Raw genomic sequence first — 21,981 nt, 5'->3', positions numbered from 1 at the left:
TTCACAAATTACTTTCATCAGAATTGTATCAGCATGTGTTATAATATTACCACAGTTGTTTTATTATTACAACTTCACTTTGCGTTTCATTACTAATCAAAGACAGTTCTCAGAAAAAAATCACAAACTTCTCATTTAACAGAAGTATTCTGTTTTCAATCTTCATTTTTAACCAGCAGACGATCACTTTTTCAGTATCGAGGTAGTGCACCTTGATGCAATTAATTCAATTTAAATCCTTAGGCCTGAATTTCCTCTGCTTGCTTTTCTGCATGATTAAAACACCACAAAAGAGTGGAGGAAAAAAAAATATACAAATTATGTTAGTCCATACTTGTTTCTATTGGGGAATGACAACTTTTTTGTGTTCGTGACAAGCAGAACTTAGAGAGCTGGTTTGAAGCCTAATTAGCTTTTACCTTCTGAGTCAATGTGTGTTAGAGAGAAGAAGGAAGCCTTAGGATCTCCAGACTGTGGTAGGTTTTATCATGTTTGCAGTTTGCTTAACCATGATATGAAAGACACTAACATGATCCCCTTGTTCATATGCCTTGTGTCTGCTTCAGGCCTATTCTCCCCAACATCTTGGGTGATTCCCTTTTTTCCCCCCCTGTCTGTATCCTCTTTTGGATACATCTCTGTTCAGGAGACTGTGCTGGGCTGTACTTAGCAGAGGGCATGGAGGTGGGCAGACGGTTCATGAGAGGGGGTGAGGTGACTAACAGCTCTCTTGTTACTGTATGCAGGTTATCTCACATGCTATTTCAGAGCATGTGGAGGATGCAGGCGTTCACTCTGGAGATGCCACCCTCATGTTACCCACACAGACTATTAGCCAGGGAGCCTTGGAGAAGGTAGGTGTTGCACTAGCACTGAAAAGAGAAAAGAAAATAAGAATTTGAATCTGCTTTCCCCCTTTGCTTGGGAGAGCTCAATCACCAATGGAGAAATCAAATCACCATTGTTTTTTCAAGGCCAGTGTGATGTGTGCAAATGTAGGATGTTTTTGTGCCCCCTATGATTGGCTATACTACACATAGGATCATCTGAACTGTATCCCATTAATTTAAGCAGTAGATATACACACTTTCAGACCCATTGCATTTTTTTGTTTCATTGGTTTAGGACCAGCAACCATAGCAGTAGAGGAGTGTCTAATCCATATCTATGCCACAGTTCACTTTCCACTTCCTCTTCTCCAATAATCCTTAAATGATTAGATCAGGTGTGTGACTTTCTAGCTGCCTGCCTTTTCTGGAAAGGATATCAGGATGAATGAATCTCACCTAAACTTGACTTTTTCCCCTTTCGAGAATAAACCTAGTGATACAGAGTTAGTTGTCAAAATGCATTTTCTAAATGAAGTGTGCCATGCCCTGTGATATCATCCTGGAAAGGATTTGCTTGGAAGCTAACAAGAGCTGTAATGCAATGGTCTGTGCTCCAACTCTACAGGAATGCCCAAGGCCTTGTTTGTGAATATAGTTATCTCCTGGAGCAAAGCTATTAAAACACTTGTACTGAAATGGCATGTGATTTCTTGACAAACCTAGAAAATAAGACCATAGTGTTTTCTCCCAATTTGTTTCAGAGTATTTCTTCTGACACACCTCCCACTGATTTGTGATGGGACAGGCATGTTGGTGAAAGACTCTTGGTACACTTGTAAAACCGAGTAGATAATCTCAAATGGCAAAACATCATTATTCATTATTTCACCAAGAAAGGTATAAAGGCTCCAGTGTGCAGTGTAGGAATTGCTACAGACAGGGCAGGCTTTTATTCTCTCTCTTTCTCCCTCTTTCCCTTGCTTTCTCACACACACACGAAGCTGCGTTTTTACTTCTGCCCTCAAATGGCACTTCGGGCTCTAGATTACCAGGCAAATTAAACATGTTTGCTTCTGAAAGATAATGCTATTGCCAAAATGAGGGCATAGAGAAAAAAATATGTTAGGGCAGAGAGATGTGACACTTAAAGGAATCCACATGTGAGGTGATTTATTGCCATGATGCTGTCTATTCTGTGGGACTGACTTATTTATTTATAAAATATATATACATTTTTACTTTTTTTTTTTTTTGTAGGTAAAAGCTGCTACAAAAAAGATTGCAAATGCCTTTGCCATCTCTGGTCCATTCAATATTCAGTTTTTGGTGCGAGGCAACGATGTTCTGGTAAGACCTCTCGTGACTGTTGAAGGAAGTTAGGCTCTGCTCTGGATAGTTAGGCGCATGGTTCCTGCAGCCCCTGTCATGGAAACTCTGTGGCAGTAGCAGCTGTGGGTTTCTAACCTGCCTTGTCTGACAATGTGTGGCTCACCTGTGCCACCCATAGCTCACGCAGCTCTCCTTGTCTGCGTGGGAAAGAGAATCCTCCCTTGCTTACACAGTGCAGCCACTGAGAGTGAAGTGAGCCTGGTTGCATTGTCTGTCAGCAATGGCTCTGTTTTGTTGTGGACTGTTGTCCTTCCCAAAATTATCAGTTTTGAATATGATGGACAGCACTGGGACCTGCACCTCAGCCTATGAACTGAAGATCTCCGATATACTCTCTCATCTTTAGCTGTTTTGATCATTAAAATAAGCCTCCCAAGTCATTGGAAAGAAAGGAAGACAATTTAAATGTTTAAGTCTTTAATATAAGCCATTAAGATGGTTGTCTAGTAGCTATCAGTAACGGAAGTACAGCAGATGTCTGACCCTTTATGGGTAACAGTAGGCTTTCTGTTGCTAATGGAAGAAGGTCAGAGGAATGTGAGCAGAGTATGACTGAGGGAAATGGTGAATGGAAAGAACCTGACGTGGTGTAGAAGAGATGCATTATTGGTGAAAGATCCCGTTTGGGCTATTAGTTGGGAAAAATCTACTTAACTGTTCTTCACCTTTCGTCTGTTTCACACACACTTATTCAGAAACTCCACAGAGGGACAGAAGGGAGTTTTCCCTTCCTTGCTTTCCCTCAGCTGTGCTTGCCTTTTCTCTGGATAACCCTTCTTTTCCATTCTGTCTTAACTTACCTATTCTTGTCCCCCTTCACTCCCACTTCATTCTCTCTTACAGCAATTCTTGTTTTGCTATTGATCTCCATGATGCGCTTCTCAGCAGGATGCAGAACTTCTTTGTTTCTTGCTTGGGTCACTGAATGACTTCCGCATGTAGATGAGGAAAGTTGATAAGGATAGCCCAGCCATTCATGAAGTGCCATTACCATGGAAAAAGAACAAGGAGGACTTCTAAAGGTTGTACCTAATGCCTGTGCTCAAGTTTCCACGGCTCTTGCACATTAACTTAGGGTATAGTACAACATGTTTTCCGAAGTTCTAATCTTAGACAATAGAGATGAAACTCAGTTGCAGAACACCGGACTCCTTGTATCTCAGGCTGGCCACTACCCATCCCTCATTGCTGTTTGTAATATTGAACACAATTTCTGTGCCTCTTATTTGGCAGTCTGAAGAGCATCTCTGCCAATAGGAGTAAGGACTGTTTTCCAGAAACATGAATCAATCTATTTCTTCAATGCACAGTGCCTGACCCTGGTATTTCTCCTTTTTAATCCCATCAGGTGATAGAGTGCAACTTGCGGGCTTCACGCTCCTTCCCTTTTGTATCGAAGACTCTGGGTGTGGACTTCATTGATGTGGCCACAAAAGTGATGACTGGAAAAGACGTTAATGAGTCATCCCTCCCCACACTGGAGCATCCCATTATTCCCTCCAAATACGTTGGGATTAAGGTATGGTTTCTAAAAGAACACCAAAAAACCCACAACAGAGCTAGCACCTAGCACATTAATAGGCAATTAGTACTTTAATGCCCAGAGAGGACAATTTACATATTGGCCAAAGGCCAAACTGACCTTTTGCAGTTTCTGTTAAGATAATGTACGTTGGGAATTTTAGAGAAAAATCAAAGGAAAATTATCCAGTGATTATTAACAAAATCAATCTCCCTTTATTTCTTACTTCTAATCTACTCTGAATCATGTTTATGAACTGCATAATAAATATGCACTTGCAGAACTGAACACTGAAGTTCAGGCTATTTCATAATACTATCTACATGTGGACATGTACAATTTGTGTTTTGAGTGCCCCCCAGATTTTATCTTCGGGATTTGGGACATGGGCTGTGGAATGCGTGGAATCTCTTTATATGCACCACCAGTTAAAATGGGGGTGAAAGTCTTGGATCCTTGGATTTCAGTGGGGCCGAGATTTTACTTTTCATAATTACTAAGCTTATATAGCACCCAAGATACTGAAGTATACTGTAGATATTTTTGAATGCTTAGTGGAAGAAAAAAAATTAATTGGAGTTCCTAATCATAAAAATCTAGAACAGCAGTGCAGAAAATACAATGGATAATGAGAATTGTTTATACAGAAACTTTCAAGCTTTAATAGCTTCCATATCAAGTGAAAATTGAGGAAACGGAAAACACCTAACATCTTTCTACTAATAAAATGTTCAGACTTATTAAAATGCAAGCCAAATCTGTGGCCCAAGCCAGCTCAGGTCATTGGCAAGACAGTCAGTCTAGAAGTAGCTTTACGTTTTATTTTGATGCCACAGATAGGTATTATCTGAAATTCTAATCTGAGACTTTTTTATTTTTGTGAGTCTTACTTATTTTTATAAATTTCTATTATTTAGACCTGGGGCTTTTGCACTGTTGTTAGCTAAACTGTCAAGAGTTTCATCTCTCCTGGGAATGTTGGCTACAGAGTGGAAAGCCCAGCTATATTCTTCAAAACTTCACTACAAAGCCTTTTATACCACTAGTGTTCTGTGTGGATTTGTCAAATATAAAACCCTGCTAATACCTTTGGAAATGCTAAACTTTGGAAAATATTCCAGTTAAACCTGGTTCTCGTTATTCATGCGTCATATTTTCTGTCCTCTTACATTTTTAGTGCTAGGAATATTTGCATGAAAATGGGATTTTGTTTCTCCAGCAGTTCTTAAATGCTCTGAAAAGAGAATATGAAACTCTTTTTTCTTCTTTCTCAATGTAGCTGCTCCTTTGTGGATTCGGAGTCCCGCCGTTTTAGCTTTAGTGACTGAAATACTGTCTGCCATGTTTGCTTGCGGAGTGACGCAAGTATCATGGCCTGACTAAGATTAAATCCTGGGTAGAGCATGGCTGACTAAGTTTTAAATAGTATTTATTTGCAGTACTAGAGCCTGCTCCTGCTGATGCATTTTCATGTTCATTGAAGACAAAAGTTAGGGAGCTGGTGGATGGCTTTTGTTACCTTTCAAGACAATATGTGCATTAAAAATAATTCACCTTGAATGCCATATCTCAGCTTGAGACTGTGGAGTTGGCCACTGTAAAAATTTTCTCTTTATTTACGGAAGAAGCAAAACTGATCGAAAAGTCACCAAGACACACGACATTTATTGAGAAACCTTTTGCAACGAATTTCTGCTGTCAGATTTTAGTTGGTCACTGTTAGGTGTCATGAAACAGCAGCTGTCTTGTCTGCAGCGTTACCCTCAGAGACTTCCAAGACGAGAATTATGTCTTTGGATTTAAAAATAGATTCTTTTTTAAGCAGCAAGGACACTGTCTTTATGCAAATGCCACTAGTAGTTTAAGATGGAGAGAAGCCCTATAGAAAATTATTCCTTAGGAGAAAATTTTTGATTTGTTCCACGTTTTCCACCTGTGGTCATTGACTCTCTAGCAGAGAGTTTCTTTCTCTCCCCCTTTTTCTTTTTTCTTTTTTTTTTTTTTTTTAAAGGTCAAATTAGACAAGAGAACTCAGAGACCACAGTGTCCTAAGTTCTCATATGATGATGATGATCAGGGTTTTTCATAAAAAAGATTAAAAAAAATTAGGGGTGTGTATTTGGAGAGGAAAGGGAAAATCTGAAAATTATTAGCAAAGTTTCATCTGGTTTACACCAGAAGAGTGTGTTCTTGTGAAATGGTTTGATTCCTGCAAATGAAAAATTTCTGTTGGAGAACAGTTTTCTCAGAAAAAACAACTGGCTTCAGGTAGTCTCTCCTTGTTTCATGAATTAGATGCTTCACAGCCTTTCTGTTTTAAAATATGTCTTAAAAACGATAGTGGTAGTGGGCTACCACAGATTAGAAATTTGCCATCAGAATGTGAGCAGAACTGCAAGAGTTAGAAGGATGATTTATTGGTGAAATATGTGTTTATTTGTTCCAGTCTGTCATAAGATGCTGGGGGAACGCATTTGCCGAGTATTCCTTTGCTTATCAGCCTTGACCAGTGCTTTTTTTGGATTAATTCATGTCTGTCTCTTTCTGTCACTTCCAAGTGTAGCTGGATTTTTTTTTTTTTTTTTTTAATGATCCATTAAATTTTGATTCTCTTTCTCCCTCCCACCCTCTTTCTTTCACCAGGCCCCAATGTTCTCCTGGTCCCGGCTGAGAGATGCTGACCCTGTTCTCCGATGTGAAATGGCCTCTACTGGGGAGGTATCTTTTAGATTTGCTTTTTTTTTTTTTTAAAAAAAAACCAAGTCACCTTTAAACATCATGAATCTTTGAAAGTGATCTTATTACTGCCTGAATCATGACGGCATCTGTAGCCTCTTCAGAAAATTGAAAACATCTTTCTTATCTGTAAAAACACATTGTCCTGGAAAAGCCAGTTTATTCAGCCACTGGATGTCCCTCTTTACCTGCATGTCAGCTCCCTGAGTTGGACCTGGTTGGTGTGGCAGCCTGAAATGAGTTTATCTGAGAGCTGTCAGGTTCTGGGAGGTTCTCGGTGTGTCAGTCCGTTTTATGAATCACCTGCTTCTAGACAGACAAGCGCTTACAGCTTTCAAAACCCCCCATCGACACATGCCAGAATAGCAATATCAAGACTCCAGGTCATGAGTGTTTGGTCTTGGAACATGCTAGTTACTTAAAGGCAACAAAGATGTGTGGTGATATTTTTGTTGTTGCCTGGTAACCATCAAGGCATGTCCCACGGTGCAAAAGGTGAGAGAGAGTGAATAAAATGTGATGGCTGCAGTACTGACTGTTGGTAGGGTGAGGGGGAGACCGGGCTACTTTACCCACTCTTTCTACAGCAGGGCTGTGAGGTACTTCCAAAATGTGTTTCTGGTGTACGCATGGCACGTTGTAAAGGCACAAAGCTGTTCCTCTTCCTGCATAGGCTCAGCACTGATGGGAGCCCTCGCACCTCAAGGGGTACACGTTTCCATCTACATCATTTGAAGAGATACTAACTCAGCTAGAACAGAGGTGTGTTTATGAGCTATTGCTGAGCTGTCAATAGCTTCTGTAGATATACCCAAGCTATCTTTAAACTTGCTTGCTCTGTTACTTCTAGAAAAGAGTTGTGGTGGCAAGAGACTTATTCTGGGCTAGAAAGCCCACTTGGGAAGTGCTTAAATACTGAAGCAATTAGATTAGGCTTAACTCTGCTCTACCGTAGCTAGGTAGGTGGCAGAGCCTGGGCTGCTTCATTTGATATGCGCTTGGGTATGTCTCATGTCTACATGAGCTGTTTTCATTAGGAAAGACTTATCATTTTAGTATGAAAAAGCACTATACCCAGATACATGGCAAGAACAGCCTTAGGTCTCCTACATCTCTCCAGAATTACTTTATTTTGCTCTTTATAATGTGTGGAAAACAGTATTGCAGAAGATTTCATTTCAATGTAGTTAATGGGCAGAAAAAAGCCAAGTGACTTCCATGACTTCCTTATTTTGACTACATAGACACCTCCTCCCCCCAAAAAAAAAAAGGAATAAAATTGTAACTAAGGGCAAGAATTATTTTTCTGAACTTTATATGGAGTTGGAGATTACCTTGGTCATAAGGGAGGGATTATTAACTTTTATGAGTTGGAAAGATCCATATTCACAAATGCCATAAAATGTGACAGTTATGAAGGTCTTTCTTATGAGTGAAGTAAGGATAATAACTTGCTTCGGGTAAAATGCTCAATTATTCCTCAAAGACATTTTTCACACTCACAGCTTGATTTGGGCTTGAATTTGTCAGATCTATCTGGCAGAGATGTATTTTGCTGGGAGTAGTGGTTCCCACAACAGTAGAAGACACAGTGCTGGGAGTCCCTTTGAGTGTTGTGGGTGTTTTGACCATGCCATAATGATAAACCTCTCCCAGCAGGCTGGAAACCCCTAGTCCGAGCCTCCAAGGCAGGGGACTGTCCACCACCCTAGAAAGTCCAGGACATACGTAACCCCTCAGCCAGATACGCTGTAGAACAGACTGAACACTCAAGGATGAGTTTTTAGAGAAAAGCTGAGATTTTGTCCCTTCCCTTGCGGGATTTTTGTTTGTTTGGTTGTTCTTTTTTTACTTCAGAAGATCTGGCAAATCATCATTTGTTCTTCTTCTTACATGAAATACTGGTTTTTGCTCACCATGGTAACAGTGAGACCATGAATGTAAGGGCTCACTCTGTGATGGGAAGGACTATAAGAGGAAAATGGGAGAGCAATTCTCAATCAGCACCTTTATCCCATCTGTGTGTGTGTGTAGATTTGTTATTTCAAAGAGAAAAATCTGACAGTTTCTGCTTCTGACTGTTTTTCAACAGGTGTGGAGTTGTCCAGAAAAAGTGAGGGGTTTTTTTTTTTCTTTTTTAACTTTCACAAAAGCTCATGGATTCTTCTTTTTGTCATCAGAATTCCAAATTTTGATAAGGAACACAGTTTAGTTCTACAGAAGATCATTACTGTATGACAACCTGTAAGCAACTGAGCTCCACAGGCAGTTCTGAATGATGGAGTCTGCTAAATGATTTTTATCGATTTCTTTATCAAGTTTTTGTTTATATAAAATAATTATTATGAATTGGCATGATTGCTTTGTTATTTTTCTAAGTACATACTAACATTTTACTTGAATTTCATACGTCTGTGGGCTTTTAATGGAGAAGCATCTTTATATACCGTGGTTTATCTTCACAAGAAATGCCAGAAGTACACAACAGCACAAACACTGTCTTAACCCAGTTTGCAGTGTACACACAGAGAAACATGCCTGCATGCAGAACACTCACTGGTATTTAAGCATTATATAACGTTAAACAATTTGCAGTACACTCACAAACACTGGAGCAGAGGCTATGTACAGCATTCCCATAACTCAGCAGAATCAATTGTTGTTACTCCTTGGTGTGCTGTTTGAAACTGAAACGTTGCTTATTCTTTCGTTATTGCTTCGTTAAAATTATGAGACTTGTCTGCAATGATTTTCTGATCCACCCCCCCCACCTGCAGACTCGATGCAAAAGCAGTCTGATTCTGCGTGAAGAAGTCAAAAGAGCCTATTTAAAAATTTCATTCCTGTTTCTTTTTAAAGCAATGGTTTTGGGTTGTTTTCGTTTTTTCCCCTCATGCCACCTTCTTTGTGCCTTTTCCCAGGTCGCATGCTTCGGGGAGGATGTGTACTCTGCCTTCCAGAAAGCTATGCTTGCCACAGGGTTTACGTTTCCTAAGGAAGGAATTTTGATTGGAATCCAGGTGAGTCCTAAAAATCAAAGCTGAGAAAGGACTGACACAGAGGAACTCAGTAACTGTTGCCTTGTTTTTATTCATGTGTCTTTATGGCTTAAATGTGTTTCTCTGCAATCCATCTTGAAGTGCACTAAGATGGTGAGGAACAAACACCATGGAGAGATCTTTACTGGATTCCCTGGGGCTGGCCTGTTTTTTTCCCCGTCTGGCTTCTGAGAGTTTCTGCTGGGAGCTGCAGAATTTTGCTGGGGGCAAACCACCAGGATTGCTGCAAGCAGCGGCCTGGGATCAGAGAGTTAGAAGCCACCTTCCTGCGGGAAACAAAGGCCATAGATGATCAGTTCAGAGAAACGTCCCAGCTAGAACTCAGAGCCTGCTCCTTGCTCCCACCCAAATGGGAGCCCTGGGGATGCTACTTTCCAATCCTGACATGTAAACTCCCTTCATCTGTACATTGCCTCTTGCCCTTTTGAAACCAGTTCCCCTCCCCTTCCCCCCCAAAAAAACCAGTGAGACAGTTTCCATACTGCAAAGCTGGACCTGCTAAGCTTTCCCCATGGATGCATAGATTTCATTCCAGGCAGAGCTGTAGCGTCATCTGACAATGTAGTAAACATGATGTTGTTAGGATGTTGTGGGGCTAGTTGTTGGTGTAACACTCAGGCAATGAGACCTCCGGTGGTCTCATTGGCACCGCAACATTCCTCTCCTCATTGGAGTCACGATGGGAATATACTTTAGTACAGTGGGGTGAGGGATTAAAGGACAACAGTCTTCACCCTGTAACCTGCTTTCCTGGCTGCCTAGAGGCATGGCTGCTATTATTCCTTTCCCTGTTTGATGATGGCACATGGCCAGTATTGTTCCCTACCATGCAGCTCCTATCAGCTAGGAGTAAGTAGCTCAGAAAGGAAGAACCAATGCTACATTTATGTAGGAATGTTTCTGGTTTCTGTATCTTGCCAGAGCTCTCTCCTCTTAGGGACTGCCTCTCAGACACACATTCTACAGGTCCAGTGATTCCATACCAGACTAGAACTTGAACTTTAGGATTTCATCTCTTGCTGTCAGCATCCCTCAAAGTTACTATCTGTGACAGAAAGTTTAAATGGTGTCATTATGGGAATGTTCTCCAGGGCAATGGCTTCTGCAAACAGCCTTTACGTGAGGGAGTTCCCAATAGGTTTGCCTTAGGAACAGCCCTGCACCATTCACAGTTCTGTATCAGTAAGGAGGATGTGCATTTCAGGATGAAAAGGTATCTAGGCAAAAGAGCAAACAGTGTTGGTTCTTTATCACAGGATAGTTACCAACTGCAGGAGGTGCTGAAGTCAGATATACTTGTAAACTTTGAGATGTGTGTATGTTCCTCAAAAAAATTCATACACTTCCACTGCAACGAGAACATTCTTGGGCCCCATAAAGATAACTGATTGCCTCCTGCCATTTCCCCGCCATGCTTGTAATAAGCTTATGCCCTACATGATTGCATAAAGCCAATAAAACAAAAAAAATAGAATAGATGAATTTTCCTGTTAGACAACTTGGGTGTGAAAAACGTGTTGGGCTGTCTGTGCCAGCAGAGGATGTGAAGGAAGTGTGTGAAAAGTGGCCAGAAAGGAATATGACTTCTGCTAATACAGATTACTGCTTAGTCCTTAAATATACACATATATACACACATCTATGGATTGAAGCTGTTGCTCTAAGTTACCTCAAATTAGCAGAAAAGTCTTTACTTGCTACCTAGATGAAGTTTAAAACTTCAGTATGAAACTCTGGGCAGTTGGTACTGTATGTCTACTGTATATCTAATCACTGCAGATTTTAAAACAGCATTTAAAAAAGGGGAAAAGAAAAGCCAGGAGAAAAAAAACGGAGAGAGCCCAGTGTTTAAAATTTAAGCCTATTTTCCCGATAGCAGCTAAAAGGGAACAGGCAGCAAAGAGCAATTTTAGCTATAGAAAGCATTTATGTACGTTCTGTGTCAGTATCTGTTAAACTGAGCCAAATGTTCTTTGTGCAAAGGTCTTAGGAAAAAAAAGAAGGGGAAAAAAAAAAGATAAAACAACCACAAAAGCTCAACCCCCCGAATGTTTTAAAAGTAACAAGATTCTGTCCTTTTTAATGAGTGGTTTACGGTTCATTTTCTTGCAAAAGAAACCTGAAAACAACAGATCAATCGCTTAAAGGTCTCTCTTCATCTCAGCATATTTCTTATATAATTAAACTCCAAAACAAGAAGTGTAAAGTTAATGCTGAGAACCACGTATTGCTCCCTCTCCACTCTTGGATTTTGTCACCTACCTACTTTTCAATGGTCTATTTTGAAATCTGCCAGGTCTGCAGGCAGAGAGGGGAAATAAAGCCTTGTAAGAAGGGAAGGCTGAAATCCTGACTTAGATGTGATGTGTAGACCAAGTGGTCTTTCCTGAGTATTACAGGCTGGAGGAAAGGGGAGCCCTTCACTGCAGAAACAAGAGGCACAAGGATCGAGGCACAAGGTGGGCTGTGAACACGAGCAGTATTGTTCTCATTTTAATCCCAAACATGAGGTCATGTACCTCAAACTGGCAAAGTTGTCAGTGTATTCTCAGAGGGGAAATAACAGGCTCAGAAGGACAGATACCAGGTCACCTCTCTCCATGATCACCTAATGTTTAAATGTCATTGCTGTGAGGGGGTGGAGGCCCCTCCCTGGGCAGAGGCCCCTGGCTTTCAAACTGCGGGATGGTTTCTGCAGGCTGTTCTGGTGCACTCGGGGCTGATTCTTGTCAGGAGCACATACACCAGCCCACTTGGTTGTCTCTGAGGAAGGTGCTATGTTTCATCTGCGGTGGATGGTGAACTCAAAACATACCCAGCTTTCGGAGGCTTCATTGCTTCGTGATTAGCCACTTGCTCTGACTTTTAGACTGGACTTTTGGGTCTTGCAAAAAGAGAAATAAGAAGCTAAATGGTGGCAAGTTCTGCTTCCCTGAAAAGTGTCTAGGCTCAACATATTTAGGCTATTTGGTATACTGCACCTTTATGTCATTGCTATTAATTATGTTGTGGTGAGAGGAGGCTGCCTTCTTGAGGGTGAAAGTCAAATAGATGTAGTTAACAATAGTAGAGAGGGAGATCTTAGTTTCCTTGCAAATTTTTCACTCAGGGGTATTTTGCAAATCAGGAGTCAAATGGCTGTGCTGCAAGCTGCAGTCCAAACAGGTCCCAATATGCCCAGGTAATGAACCCAGCCTTGCAGAGGGACTTCCATGTTGGTGTACTTAGGTTGCAGTTCCAGCAGTAATCCTACTAGGGCCTCACAGAAATGTTGCTAACAAAGTGATCATCCTCAAGGTCAAACAGGCAAGCACTCCTTGACATCTGCAGGACAGTACAAGGCAGGTTGGGCAGCCAGCCAGGACCGCGAGCCCGCTGGATTGTCCTTCAGTTGTGAGCACTCTCTGACATTGCACAGGTTGAGGTTCCCCAGGATTTTAAAGGCCTGATGCTCTCCCAGGGTAAACGGAGTATGGCTTTCTTGTTAGACAAATGAATCTCTGCCAGTTTATACAGGCTGATAATCTGACCTCTTTTCTTTTCACAATTCAGAGAAATCTATGATGCTGAAACCCTGAGTCTGCCATTAAATAATTTATATTTTATGCAAGAAGAGTCGAAAAGCTCATTTTATTTTCTTTCCTGATTGGGCTATTCAGTGATATCTCTGGGATGGAGTGCATCTGTCTTACATCTGTGCTGGTGACCACGAGATGCAGAAAGCATTGAAGGACTATTTTATTTTTAAATCCCAGCACTCCAAGTCTGTTGTTTCTGCCTTGGTTCCTTACGTACCAGAATTTTTGCATGCTCTACAGTGGATTTGGATACAGAATTCAAGATTATCACAGGAGATGAGCTGGCTCCATTTTGAGATGGATCTTAGTGAGAAGTGGTGTAGCTGTATTGAATTAACTGAGGATTGTAGCCCTTTACAAATAGCAAGGCATGCTAGCAAACATGAGAGAGAGGTTGTAAGAAATAGAACTTTTCCAATAAAGGAAAAAGAATACAATTCTCCTACAATAAATATCTTCCACTAAATAAATCTGCTTGTACTTTTCACCTTAAGTAACTAATGGTTTCTTACAGAGGTTCTTTCAGCCAGCTTGTAAATCTGAGGCTGCTCCAACGCAAGCTGACAGCTGTAATTTCTTTTCATGGAGAGGCTGTTTTATGTGTCACAAGTGTTCAGTACATGTTTGATAGAAGTTTGTAATACTGTTGTGAAAGCCAACCCCCCTGTCCAGAAGGCAGAACCGTTCTCTCTGACTGGGAAGCTGCCAACCCTGTCACATTGTATATTTATATTTCCTGTTAGTGTACAGAATGAGATGGCTTTCAGAATGAGGTTCTTTTCAGAGTGCTCAGAAAAAAACAAACCTGTTGACTCTTTTTCTTCACAGGAAATCATTCACCCTTCAGAATATTGCGCTCTCACCCATAAAAGTTAAGCCATCAGTAGCTCCAGCAGGGAGAGGGGAGCTTGCAATAATCTTACTTGCAAATGGACAGACCAGGGTAAGGTTAAAAGTGAGGTTTGGCCTGCCTTGGCGCAGTGAGAAGGGCATGTGTTGCATCTGATCTTTGCATTGCTGTACCATCCAGAAGAAAGTTATGCTGGGATCAAACTTTCACTTACCTGTTGCTCTAAAATGGCTTGTTCAAGTGCAGATGTCTAGAGGAGGTCATCTTATCTTTATTTCTTCTAAATTATGTTGGATCTATGTGTGCTTTATGAGAGAGTCTTTCAAAGGTGCCCTAAGTACCTGGGCATTCAGGTCCTCATGGGAATAGGGTGTCCCAGTCTCCTGAAGGGCTTTTGTGTTCTCCATTTCCATATGCCCATGGGAGTTAGAAATGAACTCACACATACACAGGCTTTTCTTCATGTGAATTTGCAGAGCATCCAAAGGCAGCCCAAAGCCTGTCCATATTTGTTATTTGCCAGAAGAGAAGGCCAAATGTTTGAGCAATGATTGAAAAGATGTTTAATTAAGAGCAGGGGAGACACTAGTTGGTGTATTTGAGAAGGCAACTGCCCAGATGTTTAATATGCAGTAGTAAATAATCTGTAGGTGCAGTCAAACTTAGTATGCGAACACTTACCCTGGTGGTGTAACAAAATGTGTCTTCACCAGGAGTGACTTGCGCTTCAGGATCCAGACAGTTTTCTTGGAATGGCACTGTACGTGCACATTCAGACATGTCTGCCCACACACACAAACACACTCTCAGCACAGAAAGGTGTATTTGCCTCTTAGCACAGTCTGGAGGAGCCCCGTGTTGCCCAACAAAACACTGTTTCTAAATCCTAGCATTGATGCTGTATCTAATAAATTTCCTTTTTCAGAAGTCATTCCGCCCCAGATTCCTCAGTGTAGCAGAACTACTGCATGAGGAAGGTTTCAAGGTAGGTGGTTTCAGTTATTTAAAGCTAGAGTTTTCAAAATCTGAAATGTACTCAGCCTGCTACAGGAATGAAGAACTTTAGAGTTTATTTGGATACAGAAAAAAAAGGAAGTTTTCAAAGTACAAAAGGTATTTTTAGCTGAGTGATCCATAAAGTCAGCAGGAATCACCCAACTAAAAGTTTTCATGATTGTTTAATTGAACAAACAGGACTGAGTCATGAGGGCAAGAACAACCCTGGCTCTGCTATCAGCCTGCAGCCAGGATGTGACATTGTAAACTCCTCTAAGTTCTCCAAGAAACAAAAAAACCAGCAGGATGCCATGTACAACAGGAGGGGAGGAAGGGGAAACCTTTTATATGGAGAAGGTCTTTACAGTGCTTCATCTTCAGTGATATTCACAAGCTGTGGACATGACATATGAAATTTTGTGGTGTTTACATCCCTCTTGTAACTCTTCTGCATCATTTTGCATCCATATCCCTACTGAAAGGTAGCTAACAACACGGCCACAGAAGATTGGTGAGACTTTTTAGTATTAAGTATTTCAGTACTATTTTCATAGAATCATAGAATAGTTTGGGTTGGAAGGGACCTTTAAAGGTCATCTAGTCCAACTCCCCTGCCGTGGGCAGGGACATCTTCAACTAGATCTGGTTGCTCAGAGCCCCGTCCGGCCTGACCTGGAATGTTTCCAGGGATGGGGCATCCACCACCTCTCTGGGCAACCTGTGCCAGTGTTTCACCACCCTCAGCATAAAAAATGTCTTCCTTCTATCTCGGCTCAATCTACCCCCCTTTAGTTTAAAGCCATTCCCCCTTGTCCTGTCACAACAGGCCCTGCTCAAAAGTTTGCCACCATCTTTTTTAGAAGCCCCCTTTAAGTACTGATAGGCTGCAAGAAGGTCTCCCCGAAGCCTTCCCTTCTCTAGGCTGAACAACCCCAACTCTCTCAGCCTTTCTTCATAGGAGAGGTGTTCCATCCCCCTGATCATTTTCATGGCCCTCCTCTGGACCCGCTCCAACAGGCCCGTGTCTTTCTTATGCTGAGGGCTCCAGAGCTGGACACAGACTCCAGGTGGGGTCTCACCAGAGCAGAGCAGAGGGGCAGAATCACCTCCCTCGACCTGCTGGCCACACTTCTTTTGATGCAGCCCAGGATACAGTTGGCCTTCTGGCTCATGTCCAGCTTTTCATCCACCGGTACCCCCAAGTCCTTCTCGGCAGGGCTGCTCTCAATCCCTTCACCCCCCAGCCTGTATTGATACCGGGGGTTGCCCCGACCCAGGTGCAGGACCCTGCACTTGGCCTTGTTAAACCTCATGAGGTTCATACAGGCCCACTTCTCGAGCTTGTCCAGGTCCCTCTGGATGGTGTCCCGTCCCTCTGGCCTGTCAACTGCACCACTCAGAGGCATTAGTGGCATTCCTCAGTGGCATTAGTGTAACTACTGGATTTACAGTTCTGCCTTTCAAAACTTAGTGCTAGGCAAAAAAAAAAAAGGCAAAAAAAAATTCTAAGTAATTGAACTTAAGCCCTATTGAAAGTCAGAGGGATTTAGGTTTTCCTGAGCCACTTAACTGCTTCTGGATGTGTTACTACCATTCATTGACTATCATCCATCAGCAAATCACGGATAACAGAAAGTTGGGAAAGTCATGCTGTTCTCTGTGTCTCTCTCCTGTATGGAGAGACACCCTTGTGATGAAAAATGCCCTCCAAGATCAGCTCTGACAACCAGGCTGTGTATTGGGTCAGACCCACATGAGTTAAATGAAAAGTTTCAGTATTATGAAGCACAGAATAGGTAACCTTTTTTTCCTTTAACAGCTTTATGCCACAGAAGCAACCTCGGGCTGGCTCAATGCTAACGGTATCCCAGCAAATCCTGTGGCATGGCCATCGCAGGAAAGCCAGAGTCCGAGCCTCCCTCCGGTCAGGAGGTAAGAGTAATACCTTGTCAAATTTGTGTTAACATCCAGGACAGCAAATACAAGGGGTGAATTGCTGGCCCTGTTGAGATCAATGATAGTGATTTAATGGGACTTCGGATTCAATCGAACAGTTTTGTTTTATCTGATTCTGTCCGGAATTGCCACAGCAGGGAGGTTTCAGCTTAATTAATTAACATCTCATTGAACAGTCCTATTTAATATGGCTTGGATGTATTGCTCCATGTTACATTTTTACGCAAGAGTATGTGGGATCTCAATATTTAGCCTTTAATGACAGTCAGTCATGCCTTTAACAGAGTTGTGCTGAGCTGTATGAAGGCTGAATATTGCTTTGCATCACTGAATAGAACAGAAATAAAGCCCAAATTCCTGAGTCGCAGCTTAGTGCCTTAACCCCTCAACCCTCCTTTCTTGGGATGTAAGACTAAACTCAAATAAAAATTGTCAGTGTTGTTTACCTGCATGCCTGTGCTATTCATCATAGATTTTCATTAAGCAAGACACACTGTGATACTGCCTTGTGCATTGTCTCTTCAGGCTGGTAAGGGATGGGAAAATAGATCTGGTGATTAACCTGCCTAACAGCAACACCAAGTTTGTCCATGGTAATTATGTGATCCGGAGGATGGCTATTGACAGCGGGATTGCTCTGCTCACTAATTTCCAGGTACTTCCCATGCTGTTCTTTCTCCTCTTACTCATAAGAGCCTTCAGAGCTTTCAAGCACTTGTGACCTTAGATTCCAGTGTGTTTGGACCCTCATTATGTCTGACAAATAATAACGTGCCTGAAAATCATAGCAACACAATTGTTTGAATGTATTTTCTTTTTGCTACTATACAAAATAACATTGCTCAAAATAAAACAAAAAAAGAAGAAAATCTTGAGTCCTGTACTGCAGCTGAAGTTGTTGCTGTATCATTTTCACTTCAGAGCAAACTTCTTGCACAGGATTGCCTGTAACGTGTTTAAATTATGCACGGGAACAATTTTTTAGTAGGATGTTTTTCCAGTACGGTCATTAAATCTTACAGCAGGATGTAGCTGGGCTTTCTTGAATGATCCTTGGGGCAATCCAGTTCCAAAGTGCCATCCAATTGGAATTGCTGCCTGTCTTGTTGTAGTCCACAATTGGCAGTCATTATGTGTTTGTGGCTCCTGACAAACCCCTTTCACATACTGATAGGGGAAAGAGGTATTTGGTAATGCAAAGTGGGACTCCTGCTGCCAGCAGTACCTTGACTTCCTTTGCAAGTGGCTTCGGCTGTCATGAAAGAGCCTCATCTGGCTCTCATTAAGCACAGCAGCCAAATTCCTGTTGATTTCAGTGGGTGCTGACATGGAACCCGGTGACTTGAACTGGTGTCCAGCTGTGCAAAATCTTCTGCTGTGATTGGAGTGGAGAGCAGAGAGAATGCCAAGCTGTAAGGTCATAGATAGATAGGATAATGCCAAACATGATTAGCGGGAATGGGAAATTGAAGACCCATCCTTTGCCTACTAGTGAAACACACACTGAGAACCAGAACAGGGGTCCCCATCCAAAATTTATTACCACGCCTGCTTGATGCATTGCATTGAACCCTTTTTATTGCAGAGTTTTAATCTCTGAGTTTAAGAGAGGAAAACAACCCTGTGTTCTCTTAAAGGTTTGGGCTGTAGGGGGAAACAACAGCTCTCATGAGACAGAGCTGTCTTGCCAAAGAAGCCCAGCACCTTTATATCTCTCCAGCTGGACAGGCAGGCTCCAGAGGGCTGGAGCCAACACCCATGCACAGTCACCTTGAAATTGGTATTGATTTGGATGGATGCAAGGACTGGACCTGCATAGGATAGTTTCAGGGTGACAGTGTAGAAGTGTGGAGCCTGCTCTATTACTTGGCCTTCTGCAGAAAGCTTTGCAATGCTCAGTCCCTCCTCTGCTTTATATTGACAGGTAACAAAGCTTTTTGCTGAAGCTGTCAAATACTCTGGGAAATTGGACTCCAGGAGTCTCTTCCACTACAGACAGTTTGACAATGGAAACACTGCATAGAAGAACTATCTCCAACCTGCAATCTTACTGCTTCTGGGACCACAAAAGAGAGGGGATCTCAGATCATCCACCTAACCATCTTTCCTTCTATTTTATAGCATCTGCACTGATTGTTTTTCCAACTCGCACAAGTTCATTCCTAGCCAATACTGTTGATGTCTCATTGGAAAGCTGTCCTCTCCCCAGCTTCTCCACCATTTTCTCCCCATTTCCACATAGGATCAAATATTAGTTATTTACTAGATGGGCAGATCCAGACACCGCCATAGCAGAGGAAATGAAAGGAGATACAACTGATCCTACATGGGGGTTGTTCCTACTTTTCATAACCAAGCTGCTCCTCCTTAGAAATGCCTTCCTTGGGTCCATAATCCTAGCTATTCTCATACTGGACTACTAGAGCCTGGCCCCAAACTCCCATAGAAAGACACGTAGCTTTCTCTTTCCATGGCTGATTATTGAGGATTTTACAACTTTGTGTAACAATTAAACATCCTCCTGCTTGATACACCCAGTGATACCATGGATGCCTGCCACGGTGATGAGTGTGATAGGAGCTCTTTAAAGACAGAGGAACATGAATTCCCCACGATTCCCATAACAGCTGACAGGCATGATGCAACTACTTTTTGTTTGGTTTTTAACCCTGGCCAAGAATCATCTTCTTCAGCCTGTAGATTTGATGGGAGAGAAAGGCTGTATGTGTGTGTCCTGGAATTGCTTCCAAGTTCTGCTCAGTCCTTCAGGCTATTATTATGATTATTTTTTAAATTCTAGTTCAACAGTCTGAATTCAGGTGGCTGTCCCTGTATTGTAAAGGCTCTCTCTCAGCTTTGTGTCTGGCTTCAAAAGTGGAGAACTCCCCAAAGACTTCTGTGTGTTGCTGTCCAACATTTTGTGCCGTGATTGTGGGCATTAAAATTGAATCCTTTCAAAACGAGGTGAAAGTGTTGCAGTGCTTTACCCCTCCCAATTAAGTGACCCCTTCACGTTCGCTCCAGGCTTCTCTGCTGCTCTTTCAGCTCTGGTAAATGCTGTCCATGGAGCAGACACCCACTGTGCCACATGGTGCATGTTATCACTTGTTGTCTGCATGGCAGAAGACTTCAGCAGCTCTATGGCCAATGGCACTGCATCCTGCAGCATATATAGTGCCTGCTTCTAAATGTTTACCAGCTAAGGAATGTATGTGTCTGTCTTTCCCCCCTCCATCCCCCCCATGTTGCAGTATGTACACAGCACACCCTGTGCTGGAGTCAGGAAGATTCAAAGTTGGACAACTTCTCTGATACTTGCTAGAGTAAGCTGAAGTGGAGCATTCTCCTCCAGCCACACTGTCTGCCTGAGATGCCAGACCCAGGGCACTGCTAGCTTGTAGTAGTTACCTACCTCTTATGTATCCCCCAATACCTGCAGGGCCTGCCAAGAAATACTGCTGCCAGCTAGTGCTAGATATCTGGTAGTGGAGCTGGGTACCACCCAGCGGTGCTTTTACTGAAACTATCAACACTGAAAGTAGTGCACTTTGGGCTGTGTTGAGGAGATGAGCAAACCTAGGCTGCTTCTTGCATGTGCTCTCAAGTTCCCTTGGGTCCCAAGAAGCTTTGAGTGTGGAGGGAGAATAAGGGCAGATAGATAGTCTGGGGGTTTTTAAATTAATGCTAAAACATTTCAGGAAGGATATAAAATCTGATAAGAGCTTTTACTGAAAAGTGCAAAGGAGTGGGCAGAGGCTGTGATGCCTTTGGGTACCATGGGACTCTGAACAATTAGTGCTAAGTGCCAAGACCAAATTTTGAACCAGGTGTGGACTTTATTTCTGATCTGGTTGACATCCCAAGTGCTCTTGCCATAGGCATTTCTTCAGTACTAACTTTTGTGATGAACACAAACCTGCCTGCTGTGCATAGGGAGAGCTTTGCACTTTTAGAGTAAAGATGTTATTAAAAAAAAAAGAAAGAAAGAAAAAAAAAAAACCACCCCAATCAAAACTCCAGAAGAGCCCAAAGCCATCAAGTGTTCACCCATTCAGTTGTGAAATGGATGACAAATGGTGGTTAATGAAGCAGCACTCTAAATGCATCCTGCACATTTCAGTGGCAAAAATCCCATTAACAACTAGTGTCATCTCGCATCCTCCCACCCTGCTTTTACCTCTAGTAGTGAACAAAGCAACATCTTAAAACATCTGTATTCTCTTATTCTTCCTCTTCTATTTTGTCACTTATCTCATGAGCTGAAAATGAAATAAATGCCCCGGATTGTGACAGCTACTCATTCTTAAATTCTGCATGGTCTGGATTCTGCCCTTCTTTTTTTAAGTCTTTTTTTTTTTTTTTTTTTTTTTTAAAGCATTGATGAACACTAGTCTGTTAGGAAATCATCATTCTTATGTTTGACAGTGAATGCATCATTTAATGTGGAGCTGCTGTATGCCTCAGAGGTGAGGAGGTGTGGTGGGAAAAGAGCAGCAGGACAAAGCAAATGCTCTTTTTTTTCAGCTGCATGTACACAAGAGAAAGGAGAAGCCATGATCCCCCAGGAGGGACATGTGAAATGTAAGTGAGGAGCCAGATGATAGAGCAGTGGGCTAAGAAACATTGAAGAGATGGGAACTTTGAAGAAGGGGCTGCCAGTTTTGGAAAATGGGAAAACCTTTACTGCTTTTAATTCAACTTTCTTAAACAGTGCTCCTGCCAATTAGCTAACAGTGTGAGTGTATGTGTATCTATGTATCTATACATTCCTGTTGTTACTTACTGCAACAGCTGCGGGTACTTAAACCACAGCTTCTTTGGTGCCCACAGACTCTCATATAGGTAGAGTGGAATTTAGTAGAAAAACACACCAGGGCTGAATATATGCTGAGTACTCTGTAATTATGCAGTAGTGTTAATGTTTTGCTGCCGGTGCTAAACACTGGTCCCTTCCCCACTCCTCTGAAGCAGGTGACACTAATGTCCTTCCACACTTAATCAGACCCATCTACATATACACCATCCCCTGAGCTGTCTTTTCCTCCATCTCCCTTTGGTGTCTCCT

At 42.1% G+C, this 21,981-nt stretch overlaps 1 protein-coding gene across 1 annotated transcript in view; it reads left to right on the top strand.

Annotated features, from left to right (window-relative positions):
* CPS1 (carbamoyl-phosphate synthase 1) overlaps positions 1 to 21,212 on the top strand; it is a 119,849-nt gene extending 98,637 nt beyond the window's left edge. Inside the window, exons 30-38 of the mRNA XM_076340592.1 lie at positions 747 to 854; positions 2,088 to 2,177; positions 3,568 to 3,738; positions 6,385 to 6,459; positions 9,399 to 9,497; positions 14,890 to 14,949; positions 16,780 to 16,892; positions 17,442 to 17,571; positions 18,841 to 21,212. Coding sequence (XP_076196707.1) covers positions 747 to 854; positions 2,088 to 2,177; positions 3,568 to 3,738; positions 6,385 to 6,459; positions 9,399 to 9,497; positions 14,890 to 14,949; positions 16,780 to 16,892; positions 17,442 to 17,571; positions 18,841 to 18,939 — 945 coding nt within the window. The 3' untranslated portion in view covers positions 18,940 to 21,212. The remainder of the gene's footprint in view (positions 1 to 746; positions 855 to 2,087; positions 2,178 to 3,567; positions 3,739 to 6,384; positions 6,460 to 9,398; positions 9,498 to 14,889; positions 14,950 to 16,779; positions 16,893 to 17,441; positions 17,572 to 18,840) is intronic.
* Positions 21,213 to 21,981: the final 769 nt, after the last annotated feature.

Source organism: Aptenodytes patagonicus, chromosome 6 (genome assembly GCF_965638725.1).
Source record: "Aptenodytes patagonicus chromosome 6, bAptPat1.pri.cur, whole genome shotgun sequence".
In the NCBI taxonomy this organism is placed as follows: domain Eukaryota; kingdom Metazoa; phylum Chordata; class Aves; order Sphenisciformes; family Spheniscidae; genus Aptenodytes; species Aptenodytes patagonicus.
This window is presented reverse-complemented; position numbering and strand designations above follow the sequence as displayed.